Raw genomic sequence first — 14787 nt, forward strand, 5'->3', positions numbered from 1 at the left:
AACCCTCTGTATCCTGAGCACACCAGAAACAAATCACACATGAATCCAATGACTGAAAGAACGGAAAGCAGTTACCCTGGAAGCATCTGCAGGACATGATCTTCTGTTCTTCCAAGGAAATGTCCTCTCTTTGCCAAACCCACTGTTGGGCTGAGAAGGGTGGGTCTGTGGGGCATCCGGAGGGACAGGAGCCTCGTTCGTCAGGGTGGGGTCTCCCAGGAACAGTAGCCAGGAGGTCTTCTCTGAAAGTCAAATGAAAGGGGAGATGCACCCCATCACCTCTCTGGGAACTGTGGGCATGCTCCTCTCCTCCCCTCCTGCCCTGCCAGCTCCCACCTGTGCCTGCCAGATGGCAGCGAGGCCAGGAAGCCCAGTTAGAAAGCCATGCTGTGGCCTGGTCATCTAAAGCCACAGCGTGAGGCTTATACGAGATTGGAGCCCTTGAGACTGTGACTCACCCAAGGTCACGGCAGATTGTGTGCGTGTGTGTGTATGTGTGTCCACATTTCCCATTATGTCTTGTCAAGTTCCCTTAATCTCAGGACCTTGCAGAGGTGCTACAGGGGTCAAGGGAGCCAGGTGAGCCAGTGGAAGTACACTATACAAATGTAAGCGTCATTTAATACAGTCAAACTTCAACTAAGCAGAACACTGGCAGATAGAAATGTTTAATTAAGACACCACCAAATCCCTTTGGTTCAACATTTATAGTGGAGAGTCTTTTTTATAATTATAATTTATAATAAAGTTTAATATAATAAAGATAATGCATGCTTATTGTAGAAAATTTGAAAAATGTGAGAATGTATTTAAAAAAAAAAAGAATGAAGAAACCACCCCTAAGTCCACAACCCAGAAATATTCACTGGTTATATTTTATATACATGTATATGCATTAATACCACAATATTGATATGTATGTATATAGTCAGCACTTTATATGTGCCAGGGACCGAATCCAGTGCTTACTGCATTATTTATGTGTATATATATGTAAATGAAGTATTTTACATATATGTAGATGTATCACCTGCTTTTTTCCATTTGGCATTATATCATAACTTTTCCAAATAATTGAAAATATTCTAAAACATGATAATTTTTCTTTATAAAAATAACACATGCTTACGGTAGGGTAAATAATTCAGAAAAATAGAAAGTGGAAAGAAAAAACTCTCCAAGTGCACTTTGATCTCCCCTCCCATTTTCTCAGGCACAAGTGCCATCAGCAGTTAAACATGATTTTTAAAGGCTGCATAACATTTTGTCACATAGATGTGCCATCATTTCGGTCATTCCTTATTTTTGGACAGTTAGACTGTTTTAGAAATTTTGCTGCCATAAAAAATGAGTATTTCTCAGGAAAGATCCCCAGAGGCAGAACTGCTGGAACAGAGGGCATAAACATTTTTAAGCCTTTTGATCCATATTGAGAAACTGATTTCCTGAAAACTGCCCCTGTTTGCAAGCCCTTCAGCATAGAAAGAGAACATTCATCTTATTCATCACACTTCGTCTCAGCCCCGTTGAGCACTATTTGTTTTTTATAGTCCTGCCAAGGTGATAAGTGAAAAATAACATCTCGCAGTTTTAATTGAGGTTTTGTTTTCTAACGAGTTTAAACATATTCTTAGTCACTTACTTTTAAACATAAACATAAACTTAGTCACTGTTTTTCCTTTTGTTAATTTTCTTTTTGTGTCTGCTGCCCATTTTTTTTTCTACTGAGGTTCTTAAATTTTTTTCTTTTTGATTTGCAAGTGCTCTTTACATATGTGTTGTTATTTTAATTATATTTATGGGATATTTTGATGTACAGAAGTTTCCAGTTTTAAGCACACAAATATATACGTCTTTTTCTTTATTATTTCTTCCATTACTGCTGTGCTTAAAGAGACCCTTCAAAAAAAAAAAAAAGAGAGACCCTTCCCATCCAGAGATCAAAATCATGAACATTTTATTCTAGCTATTTCGTAGTTTCATTGTTTTCACATTTTGCAGTCTCATCCATCTGGAATTTATTCTGCTCTATAGGGTGAGGTGAAAATGGAGCTATTCACTCTCCTCCCCTCCCCCCTCCTCTATCGCCTTGTTTTCCCCAGCACCACTCGTGAAGCAAACCTTCCTTTCTAGGGGACTCTATGAAGTGTAGCAGCCCTAGGCACTGGGCCGTCACCACCTGAAGACACCCCCAGTCCTCCAGCAATACCTTTAACGTATATACATCAGGCACCAGGGCTCTCTGTCCCCCACTGGGGACACAGAAACCACCATAGCACCATTACCACCCTCAAGCAGCTCACAAGTAGAGAGAAAACAGGCCAATCAACAGACAAGGACGGACATCTGGGTGCCGGTGTGAGTCTCCGCAGGCAGGTTTACCTGGGCCAGGTGAAGGGATGGCTGTTAAGGGATGGGTCCCAGAGGAACTGACAGTGAGCTGCAGCATTGAGAAGTGAACATATTAAAGGACATAAAAGCACCCAACAAACAGGTGACCCAAGGGGGCCTGGGTGGGAGAAGATGATTCCCACCATCCATTTGTAACACATGTGTGTATCTCCTAATACATACATTCAACACTCATAAGGTGACTACTCTAAATGACAGGAAAGGAGTTTGACAATTAAGCACTGGAGCAGGTGAAGGGTATCTAGGAAGAGGGAACAGCTTAAGCAAAGGCTTGGAGTCACAAATCAGTTTGGCCTATTTAGGGACCACTGTTGGTTCAGCCTCAGGAGCGTGAGGGGACCAAAAAGGGCCCGATACATCCCATAAGGGGCTTGGACTTTGATGGGCAGCCAATGGATGGCTTTAGGGCAGAGGAATGACTTGCCAAGCTGCATTCTAGGAAGGTCCATCTGGCCGCAGTGTAGCGAGGGGAACAAAAGGAGCTCCTGGAGGCCTGTGGAGGGACCCATTATAAGGCGGCTGTGGCAATGTCACAGAAAGATTACGATGTGCCAGAGCCATGGTGGTCTGGGGCTGCCCCTTCCAGCCTGGAAGTCTGTCCTTGAACAAGTTCAGCCTGTGCACACCTGGCCTTCAGTCACTATGAGATCCCACCCATGAGGGAGGATTCTGGGCCCCCTCGGCCCAGGCCCCAGACTCAGCGTGCTTGGCTTCTCTGGGGGTGAAGGTCAAGGATATAAAAACCACGGAGCCCAAAGGCAACCAGAGTCTGAAGCAAGAGCAATGTCAATCGAACCCTAGCTCTATCCCTCACCTCCCGCGAGACCTTAGGCAAGGTACTGAGCTCTTCCTAGCCTCATTCTTCCATATATGTAAAATGGGACAGCCATACCTACAAAAAGTGGTAGTGTGAGAGTCCAGTGTGAGTATTCCATTAGACCGTGTATGTAAGGTCCTTGCCTGTGGGAGAGGCTCAGTTTATGTCAGTACAACACCACCGCCCTAAAGAAGACAAGTGTTTTAAAAAGAGAGCTTAGAAAAGGTCCTGCTTAACCCAAAGGAATGTCCAGGAAGGCAGGTGGCATCGCAGCCGACAAACTACAGCTTATAAAAGAACACTGGCCCAGTTTCTGTGTCTGACTAGCCCTTTCCACTCTGCTTTCTTTCCATCCCAGCCCTCTGTCAAGCCCTTATTCTCTCCTAAGTCACGTCTCAGACCACATCAATGCTCCCATCAGTACCTCTAGTTTTCTAAAGCACTTTCCTGCTCCTGAGTTCATTGGTTCCTTGCCACCACGCTGTCAAAGCAGGCCTTAGATCCATGTCACAGATGAAGAAACTGAGACCATCCCCATATGGGGAGGAGGTGTTAGTGAGCCCCTTGGCTACTCCATGCTCCCCTAGTCTTTTTAGCCTCCCAAGCATGGTGTCCAGAGCCAGGGCACAGGCTGAGAGGCATGAAAAGCTATGAGCCAGGGTCTGTGAGGCACATGAAAGAATCCCAGTGCCTTGGCTGAGGGAAAGCTAGTGAGCACTGGAACAAGAATCAGATAGACCCAGTAACAACCCAGCACCATCAGTTGGCTGTGTGACCTTCAGGTGATCGCTTGACCTCTCAGAGCTTTTGGTTCTCATCTATAAAGCAGGCATCATCCCACAGATGCTGAAGCACTGCCGTGGGCATGCAATGAGAGAACTGGTGGTGTATTAGTTATTTACTGCTGTGTAACAAATTGCCTTGTTTTTAGAGAGACTATCTCCCCGAACTAGTCAGTCCAACCTGTCCCGTTTGTCAACACCACCAGTTAGATGGCATTTATCAGCCTGACCAGATGCCTGAGTGATGGGAGCAGACATTCAGAGGTGCTGACAGGTGTTCTGCATGGAGTTGGGGCTATCTCATGCTGTTTCTTATAACTTCTTGGTTTGGGAAGGTTAAGGGAAATGGCGATCAAATTATGGTCAGAGCTATCTGGCAGCAGATGGCTAACCAAGCAGTAAATTTAAGGCATGCGCATCAGTGTGGGAGGGTTGTACGGGGTGCTGTCCATCGTGAGGAAGATCCTGGTGTCCAAGGTGTGCCCTTCCCAGGTGCTGGGTCGCTGCTCTTCCTCCACTGCCAGAAAAGCTGCGTGTTCTCTCCCAGTGTCTATACTTTCATCTTTTCCCCACTCATTCCCTGCTTGTACCCAGACCTCTCTCCCATAAGGGCCAGGTACGCTAGTGACAGGGCATTTTAATACAATTTAACCCGAATTCCATTTGACTCCCCTTTGGTCGGACTACCATGCATAGGTTGCATTAACTAGGCTGGGCTTTCAGGAAAAGTAAGAAGTAGCCAGCCCAGGAATGGTTAGGGCAGAATCTCCATATAAACCCCCACCCTTTTCATCCTGGTTATCACCCAGGAGGTGGCCCAGAGTGGATGATCCCTTTCTGCGGGCAGCCACCATCAAAGACCAAACTGCCTTACTCAGGTGTATGGACCAAGTGGAGGGGAGGGAGATAAAGTTGGGAATGTTGACTCGACAAGACCATCCCTATGGATGGCAGGGAGCAGGGACAGTCATGAACACCTTGACCGTCAGCCCACGGTCAAGTGCCTTCTGCAATACAGTTGCACCATTATTAAAGTGTAAATGGTCCCAAAAGCTGAAAACATGACCCAGATCAGTTTCAGGTGCCACGACGTGGCGGCCGGAATTGGCTGATCAGACTGGAACAGCAACACCATAACCTGAAAATGTGTCAGCAGCAGGGAGGCACCCACCCACAGCCCCAAGACGGGGTCAAAGGTCCAGGGCAGTCAATCTCCCAAAAGTGGTCAGGACCCGTGCCCACTGCAAGACAGCCAGGTCAACTTTGGGCGGCAGTCACAGGTCGGTGTGCAGTGTAGGAACATGGCATCCTTTACTTGCTCAGGCCTCTGAGGCTAGTCGTGGGATGATAGGTCCAGGCAGCAGTGGGGGCAGCCTGGGCAGGGCAGGCATGCCAGTCGGTCTCATCAGAGAACAGACCTTTCCCGTAGGCGTCTGCAGGAGTGACCCACAAAGTTCAATCAATAGCCTCAATTTGTCGTGACAGTTTGTGACCCTACAGAGAGGTGTCTTTAACCTGCCAGCTTGTAGTTTTCCAAGCAGTAGATGAAACAGCTAGGTCATTGGCTAAATCTAAGAGACAGTAAAACTATAGCAAGCTCCATCAAGAGCAGTGTTGGCTGGAGCTGTGAGAACAGTCTTGAGATCTGCCCACTGAGGTAGAGCAGCTGCAGCCGTCCAGTAGACACCATTGGGACAAACCCAACCTGCAGCAGTAAGAGCCCTGATACCTGTCCATCCTCCACCTATGGTTTCCTCTGGGAGTTTGTCTGTCTCGGGGAAATTTCCCCAAGAAGGTCAAAACTTCCTTAGAGCAGCTAGAACTCACAGACCTTTGACTGTCATCTCTGCCTGGATCTAAAGTTGGTATGACAGACTGCATGAGGGGCTGAGTCATCATCCTTCCCTAGCGAGTGTGACCTGTCCCACCCTCTTGTCTCCAAGTGAACGAGCCAGAGTTCTAAGAATCCTGCTGGTTTCTCCCCATAGCAGTGGTGAATTTCCCTCCTTTCTTGGCATAAGTGCCCGTCTCCCTAACTGCTATCTGAAAGGCAAGAGTGACCTCGGTCCACACAGGAGAAATCCTAGTGGTGGTTGTTTTCATGGGGGAGGAATGGAGGCGGAACACTAGATTGACGAGGAAGTCCCACCACCCGGAGAGTTAGCCACGACCAGGGCAGTGTTTTGGCAGCTGTCTTTGAACCTCCTTCCTAGTACTCAGCCTGCAACCACCTCCCCAATTCCTCCTCATTAAAAGGCCATAAAATAGAGGGCCATCTATTGCCCACTTGGCCATACAACTCGGTCAACCTATTTGCTTCCCTCAAAATCCCATTAATCGGCTTGCAAGCCCCTCCTTTTTCCTCTTTCAGAGAGCCATGTCTCTCTCAGCATCCCTTTCTCATCACTGTCAAGATCTATGAAGGATCTGAGATTTTAGCCTATTTGTAAGACAATAAGTTAGCTTGCCCTGTTTCCTGGATGCTGGTGGAAGACACGAGACTCCTGGGTCAGAGACAACAGACTTTTATTACTCACAGCACCACTGGCAAATGTGAGCAGTACTGGTTTTCTTGTGGTGCAAAGAGAGACGAGCGACGCCTTCACACTCAGTGGGGTGCTTTATAGGAGAGGAACCCTGAGCTTAGGGAGCCCAAATCTTTTATAACGGGCAGTAAAATGATGGTGCTTTGCACAAGAGGGAGACACGATCTCTATCTTCTAAGTCTGTTGGCTATCATATACCCTTGAAGGGAGTCTAGAAGGCAGTCAGTGCCTCTGCTTGCAAGACTCTCAGAGGGACCCACGGAGAGTTGTCGCCCAACAGTACAAACGTTCTCATCTGGTCCCTTTGTGGTAGAGGATATCATCTGCATTCTACGTATGAGAAAATCACAGCCCAGAGGAAACACATGAAAAGACCAGGTTCACAGAGACTGGAAAATGGCGGAGCCAAGATTCAAACATCCACACGCTTTCACTTTTCTCCAAAGCTGGCCCTGCGTCTTCAGCAGCAGCAGCTCGGGCATAAGGCTTGACGGAGAAGGTGGCAAGATCTCGTGTTCAAAGATGATTTTCAGCGGCTCTGTGTCCCCTCTCTCCCCAGCCGTGGCACATTCCAGAAGAGACTCACCTCAAAGGCCTTTGGCTTCTCCCGGCCGCTTGGGAGCCCACCCCTGAAGCCTAGAAACTGTCACAGAAGGTGTTCGATGACATTGCCTGCTCCCTAGCGGGGCACCCCTGGAATCATCAGGCTCAGAATCAGACAGAATGGGATCCCAAATATACAAACTGACGATTCCTCAATTTAAAACCTTGTGTGGCTCAAGCTGGTTCTTCTTCCCTGTGAATCGTGGCAGGGACACCCCTCAGCACAGCCAGGGCCTGGCAGAGATCCTGGCTGTGGGCCCGGATGGGGCCAAGTGGCCCCAAGGGTCAGACCTCAACCCCCTGAAGCCCCAGAGTGAGGAGAGCCTAGGAGCCAGCCAAGGCCTGTCACCAAGGCGCCACTCGGCTTTCTGGGGAACTGATGTGGTTTTTGACATGTATTGACATTATATGTTGGGCAACACAAAGCAGGGGATTCTTAAAGAGTCAAAATAGTTGTCGTCAGGTCCAGGAACAGCAACCATCCTCCCTCCATGGGTGGACGAGGAAAGGGAAGAGGGAGCAGGGGTGGGAGTGGGGTCACCGTTGCCAAAGGGTCTGCTTCCAATACACACACTTAGAAAGCACCGATATGCTGCCCATTTCAGACAATTTAAGGAACTTGGCCAACATTCTATGGCCTATGGAGAAGATTTTTTTCCCCTTCTCTACAAAAACTTATGAATAGATGTGTTTCTGTTGAAATGTTAAGGAAAGGACATCTTAGACTGCATGCGTGTACACAGTGTTGTTTATGTGTGTGTTTTTCTAGGCATTCCTAAAGCTCCATTTTGTTCACTGCTCGAAGATGAGAAATAGAAAGTGAAACTATTACAAATAAACATTTCCAATTAATTTGCTGGTTCAAACAAAACTGACCTCAAAAAGCTGGCAATAAACACAGTATTTTAAAAATTCAACAAATGCTAAATGTGACTACAAGCAGGCCCTATTCTAACTGCTTTACAAATATAAACCCATTTAATTTCATCTTCCTAACTATCCTAGGAGGTGTCCATTCTAACAAATAAGGAAACTGAGGCTCAGAGACCTTAGGTAACTTACCCAAGGTCACTTAGCTGGAGGCAGAGCTGGGCCTGGAGCCCTGGGAGTTGCCTCCAAAGCTTGTGTGCTCAGCAGCCATGGAAAGTCAAGTTCAGAACTGCTGCCATTCATTAGCAGGATTGGGGGTGAGGGTGGGTAGGAACACCAGCTCTGGAACCAGAGAGATCTGGGTGGGAATCCCCCATCTGATACTTCCTAGCTGTGTGACCTTGGGCAACTTACTTGACTCCACTGAGCCTCATCTATAAAACAGAAATAAGGATTAAATGAGATGATACAAAGTGCCTAGTACATAACAAGTCCCTCAGTAAATGATAACTGTTATAATTATTGCTAAACAAAGTAAGGGTTCTGTTACTAGCAATTGTCTCAGCTCCTCTCAGCAGATCTAATAGGAAAGCCCACCCTAGATTCTGGAGTGAGCATCAGGGGCTCTCTAGAGCCCCTGGGCTCCCCCAAAAGGCACCATCAAGCCATCTGGTTTAGACCTTTCAGTTTTGAAGGGAAGTTAAAGCCCAGTAAGAGGGGTCTCTCCCAGCATCACTCAGCCAGGTCTCCCACGGTGCCCCTAGGAAGTCCAAGGAGGTCACATTAAAAACCATCCGTGTCCCCTCCTCATCACATAAGCTCCCAGTGTCACCCTCAGAAATTCTAGGCATTTCATCTATACTCCGCTAGCCTCGCTGTGACCTGTGTTGAAAACAGCAAGGCTGAGAGGCTGTTCTAGCCTTTATCCCGGGTGACGGTCAGCCTAGACTGGACACCCTCTTCCCCAGCATTCTCCACCAAACCCCCGACCAGGCCAAGGTGACACACAACTTCCCCTGGGTTATCCAGGTTGCCACAATTAAAAACAAACAAAACCAAAAAATGATCTGTGCCCCTACCCTTCTTGCCTCTTGACTTGCTTTGCTCAGGCTGACCCTGTCTACACAGAAGCCTTTGCAGCATCTCTGAGAAATCAGCTCTGGAAGGAGCCCCAAGTCAAGGGTTTGGCCCCCATTGGCCACTGCCTTGGTGTGTGACCCTGGTCACCACCCTGACCTCTCTGAGCCTCAGTTCTATGACAGGGATGGAACTAGATGTCCTCTAAGGGCCCTCCCAGCTTAGCCATTCTCTGAGTCTGTGTTCCAAATCATCAAAGGAACACGCCATCAGGAATTCCTGCTACCACATCCCCAGGAGGGTAGAATAAGGCTATAGGACCTGGGGCCTGAGGCTAGGGGAGGAGATGAGGGTTCTTAGGGGCCTGTAAGGAGAAGCCAGCTGGGGTTGTCATGGAGACATATGATACTAATAAACACACCCCCCTCTGGATGACTGCTCGTTCTTTTAGAGTTTATAAAACCCACCCACATCTATTACCTCCATGACCCTTTCATTCCACAAACATCCAGGGAGCCTATCCTCTGTGCCCGGCACTGGGCTGGACCAGGGCCAGGGGGGCCAAAGGGACATAAGACATCTCTGGCTTCTGGGAGACTCCCAGGGAGGAGAGAGGGGACAGCGGCGTGGGCAGGTCTTGGATCGGGCAGGAGGGAGCACGGACAGACTCGCTGTATCCTGAGGGCACAGGCAGTCACCAGAGAGGTCACTGTCACTCGGAGGACTGACAGATTTGACAGTGACACCCACACTGTCAGATCTGGGTGCAGACCATGACTCTGGGTCAACAGTGGATTGGAGGGGGTGGGAGAGGGACGGAAGCCCAGTAAGAGGCCACAGCAGCTGTCAGGGGGAGGCCCTGGCGTCCCCAACAAGGGATGTCCCAGTGGGTCACTGACTCTATTCCTGCTGGGGAAACTGAGGTTCACACAGGTCAGCTGATGGCCCAAGGCGACAGCGACTTAGGAGATCTGGATTTCAGTCCTCATACCTGCTGAGACCCCGACCCAGGTTTTCTTCGCCAACCTGGGCTACCTTCCAGGCCCCAAGATAATACCAGGGGGCACTTGCTGACATCTTAATACTTGCCAGTTGTGAGTGCTCAACAGGCATTAATTCAGTTAAACCTCCTGACAACACTAGGATGTAAACACTCTTACTGTGTTTTGGTTTTTTTTAAGATTTTTTTTTTTTGATGTGGACCATTTTTAAAGTCTTTATCGACCTCGTTACAATATTGCTTCTGTTTTTTATGTTTTGTTTTTTTGGCCGCAAGGCATGTGGGATCTTAGCTCCCTGACCAGGGATCGAACCGCACTCCCTGCCTTTGCAAGGTGAAGCCTTAACCACTGGACCGCCAGGGAAGTCCCAGATACTCTTCCTGTTATTCCAATGAGGCAACTCAGGCCCAGAGAGGTTAAGTATATAACTTGCCTCAGATCACCTATCTGGTAAGTAGCAGAGTCCAGATTAGAACAGGCAGCTGCAGCCAGAGGCAGCCGGAACAACGAAGGCCCCTGAAATGTGTGTGTGGGACGGGAGCTTCCAGGACAGGTGGCGGGGGGATGGGGGGAGTTCACAGAGGTGAACAGAGGTGTGTGCATGCCCTCCAGAGCACTGGGGGAATCCATGCCCAGACACAGAGGAAGCAGCCAGACCAGGAGTCTCGAGACATGCGTGTTAGGCTCAGCTCTGCCCTGTACTTGCTGTGTGACCTTGGGCTCCTCATGGTCCTCTCTGAGCCTTGGGTTTTCTCACCTGAAGCATGAACACAAGATCTCCAGGCACCCCCTCTTCCCAGCTGTGCTTCCCTCACTCGTAGATCCATCCCTCCACAGCCCCTACCCACAGACATTCCCAGAGACTAAGCAGGGAAGGGACTGGACATGGGGGTGGGCTGTGAAGCTGAGACGAAGAAGCAATGGAGGGACTAAGGCCTCTCAAAGAACCTAGTCAACAGAAGGAAATCCATTCCCTCTCCGCCCTCACCCCAGGCCTGGGCTTGGGTTTGGGGGCAGTAAGTCCCACCCACCTCGCTTCCCAGGGCCTCCAGGGACCAGGCTCCCACGACGCTCTCCAGAGACGGGGCCTTGTTTAGAAAGTGTCTTCTTTGGAGCCTGAGTCACTGGATCCCTGGGTGGTCTGGGGGAAACCACAGAGTTTCTTCCAGCACCACAACCGGGAAAGGGGGAGGACAGCAGGTCCTAGCGCCACTTGTGCCCTCAGCAACTCAGACTGTTCTGTCTGGGACTTGGTTTCCCTGTGTGAACTGAGGGGCTAGAACTGGAGTCTCAGACCCCCACAAAGAAAGGCAGCCACCAGGCCTTCTCTCTAACACTCGAGGCCACCCAAGGACCTTAGGGAGGTCCCCAGCCTCAGGACAGGGCAGGCCTTGGACCAAGATTGCTGCAAGGTTGAGGCCCCTGGGCCCCCAGAGTTCAGCCCTTCAGGCTCACGGACCATCCCCAAGGGGCAGGCCCACTCCAGCAAAGCCGATCACAACCAGCACATAAGACGACACCCAGCCGACATCTGAGACAGAGGTTTGTTCCTTTCCCCCCCAGGGAGCTTGGGCAAATGACAGCATTTGTGTAAGCATCCATTCCTCCATCTGGAAGAGGAGAATGGCAGAGAACACCCCCGCAGAGGTTTCTGCGAAGACAGGATGCATCAAAGTCACTTCACGAGTAGGAAGGACTCACAAACAGTGAGTTAGTGTCAGTTGTCACTGACTTGAAAAGAAGACAGAAACAGTGACTCCTTGCCCATCCCCACACAGCACAGCACCGCTCTGCTCACTGCGCCCCAGGAGGACCAAGGCCTGGATAGTGGGGACAGCAGAAGGAGGAGGGCCTCCCGGGAAGCTCGGGTCTGAGGGTGGTAGAGTAGAGTGAAAGGGTCTGGGCTGGTCGGCCTGGGTATGGGGACAGAATTAGCAGGCGTGGAGAAGGAGTCCACTGGAATATAACTTTGGGAAACCAAGTGAAAGAGTGTAGTTCTTGGAGGACGTGACGGCCACGATTCCCACCTCTGCAGTCACACTCTTGTGTGGTCCCCCCACCCCAACCCCCCCACCCACACACACACTGCAGCAAGAATGGTTTGTGTGATCAACAGAATATGGCAGAAGTGATGGCAGGACGCTTTTGAGATAAGGTTAGGAAAGACAGCAGCTTCACACTTGGTCTCTCTCTCTTGGATCAGTTGCCACGTCATGAGTAGTCCAATGGAGAGGCCTACGTGGCAAGGAACTGAGACCTCCAGCCAACAGCCACGTGAGCGAGCTTGGAAGTGGGTCCTTCCAGCCCCAGTTAAGCCTCAGATGACTACAGCCCTGGCAGACAGCTTGATTGCAGCCTCACGAGACCCTGAACCAGATCCACCCAGCTAAGCTGCTCCTGCATTCCTGAACACAGAAACTGTGTGATAATAAATGTGAGTTGTCTCAAGCTGCCAAGTTTTAGGATCATTTATTACGCAGCAATAGATAACACACAGGACTTCTCAGAGCATTTAATAGGCTAATGTAAATCTCCAAGAAAGAAGATATACAATGTAACATTCACCTTAGTTATCTGGCCAAGAAGGCCTTCTTTTTTGAGTTTTCTCAAGAGAGGAAACTGATTTAATTGATATGGCTCTGGTTAACTTCTAACCTTGATCTGTCTCATGAGCTTGTCATTTACCCTTCCAGAACCTTAACTTTTCCCTTTTATAGAGTAGAAAGAAACCACCTGCCTTTGCATCAATCATGACTACAGTTCCAGATGGGCAGGTTCTGAGCTACTTGGTGGGGGGATGGGAGGGTAGCTTATCTAGGTCCCAAAAGGAGTTTCACCCTGGGGCTCAGGTGGCTTCTGTGAGATGGTAGGTGGGTTCAAGACCCACCATCTCAGTCTTTCTTCCACAGGCCATTTCCCCAAAGTGGTGAGAATTAATGTTTTCTAGCTTGCAGACAGCTCAGAGATGAGAGGCATGGACCCAAGTCTTCCCCATCAGGCTGAGAGTTCCTCTAGGCCAGAGCATGAGCCTCTCCCATCAGACTGGAAGAGCTTACCTAGGATGGATGGCCCATGTACTCTCCCTCTTCCCCCTGAATCCTGTGGACACACTACAGCCATGGGTGGGAAGGAAAAACAGAAACTTCTCTGGCCTTAAGAGCAAACATATGACCTTCCTCCCCCCTTTTTTTAAAAAAATTAATTTATTGATTTATTTATGGCTGTGTTGGGTCTTCGTTTCTGTGCGAGGGCTTTCTCTAGTTGTGGCAAGCGGGGGCCACTCTTCATCGCGGTGAGCGGACCTCTCACTGTTGCGGTCTCTCGTTGCAGAGCACAGGTTCCAGACGCACAGGCTCAGTGGCCCTGGCTCACGGGCCCAGTTGCTCCGCAGCATGTGGGATCTTCCCAGACCAGGGCTCGAACCCGTATCCCCTGCATTGGCAGGCAGACTCTCAACCACTGCGCCACCAGGGAAGCCCCCTTCCTCCCTTTTCAATGTAATTCCCTCTACTCTTTAACTGGTAAAAGATTGAAGTCAAGTTTCGGGATGCCTGATGGGTCAGAAACCCACAGAAGCCCTGCATGTTCCTCTTTGTTAAAAAGAAGACAGTTTAAAAAAAAAAAAAAAAACTATAATGCGAATACTTTATTATCAACGAGTGACTGGTATTAGCTTTTTGTCTGGGCATTAATATTTCAAAAACCATACACCAAACCCAGGCTCTTCCACCTAGCTCTGCTGTATCATTTTCTTTAAAAACAAACAAACAAACAAACAACAACAACAAAAAAAACCATAAAGAAGAGGAAGGAGGAGAAGAAAGAAAATATATCTGTATTATAAGCCAAAGTGCGTCTTTCTTGTTTTGTCCATATACACACATTGCACCATACATAAATAATTACATTGTAAAAATGACTCCATAATTACAAGTATAATATATATTTCCATATAATATATAAAACTTTATATTAAATCTAGGTAGATGATATCTGGGGGGGGGTCGTCCGTGGGGGCTGTGTCTCTGGGCACGGGGCCCCCATTGGCGGGGTGGGTGGCGGGCCGCTATCTGTGGTTGTTGAGGAGGATCTCAAGCCAGCAGGGGCAGGAGGTGATGAACTGCCGGGAGTAGCAGGGACCCCAGCCCTTGGCGAAGCTGATGCGGACGCTGTTGGGGTCGTAGGGGCCGTCGGCGGCGTCGGGCTCGGGCCCGTGCTGGAGCAGGCCGGAGCGCTCGAAGTCAAACACCTTGATGGAGTAGCCAGGGGGCACCTTGCGGACCACCAGGGCGCGGCCGCCGGGCGCGTCCAGCGTGGGGGAGTTGACGAAGATGGGGTGCTCGCCGCGGTTGTAGGCCCACACGCCGTCCGGCTCCTTGCTGAGCAGGATGCCGAAGCCGATCTTGCTGCGCGTGCGCCGCACCGACTCGCTGCGCTGCTCCAGGTTGAGCTGGCCCAGGCAGAAGCCGCTGCCCTGAGGTAGGTCGTAGAAGATGCTGACGGCCTGGTCATACACCGCGTAGAGGCGGCCCACCCGTGTCCGGTGCTCCCAGTAGGCCACGCTGCACCAGTGGCTCGGCTTGGTGGCATCCGGAGACATGCTGGCGTCTGCGGGGCAAGCACAGGGCACGCGGGTGTTATTCCAGGGCAGCGGAAGTGGCACTGCCGCCTGGCCGGTG

At 49.6% G+C, this 14787-nt stretch overlaps 1 protein-coding gene across 1 annotated transcript in view; it reads right to left on the bottom strand.

Annotated features, from left to right (window-relative positions):
• Positions 1–13922: 13922 nt before the first annotated feature.
• The window catches only part of SMAD6 (SMAD family member 6), a 75243-nt gene continuing 74378 nt past the window's right edge, over positions 13923–14787 (bottom strand). Inside the window, 1 exon segment of the mRNA XM_032622792.1 lies at positions 13923–14716. Within this exon segment, the coding sequence (XP_032478683.1) occupies positions 14175–14716 (542 nt within the window). The 3' untranslated portion in view covers positions 13923–14174.

Source organism: Phocoena sinus, chromosome 2 (assembly GCF_008692025.1).
Source record: "Phocoena sinus isolate mPhoSin1 chromosome 2, mPhoSin1.pri, whole genome shotgun sequence".
In the NCBI taxonomy this organism is placed as follows: Eukaryota; Metazoa; Chordata; class Mammalia; order Artiodactyla; family Phocoenidae; genus Phocoena; species Phocoena sinus.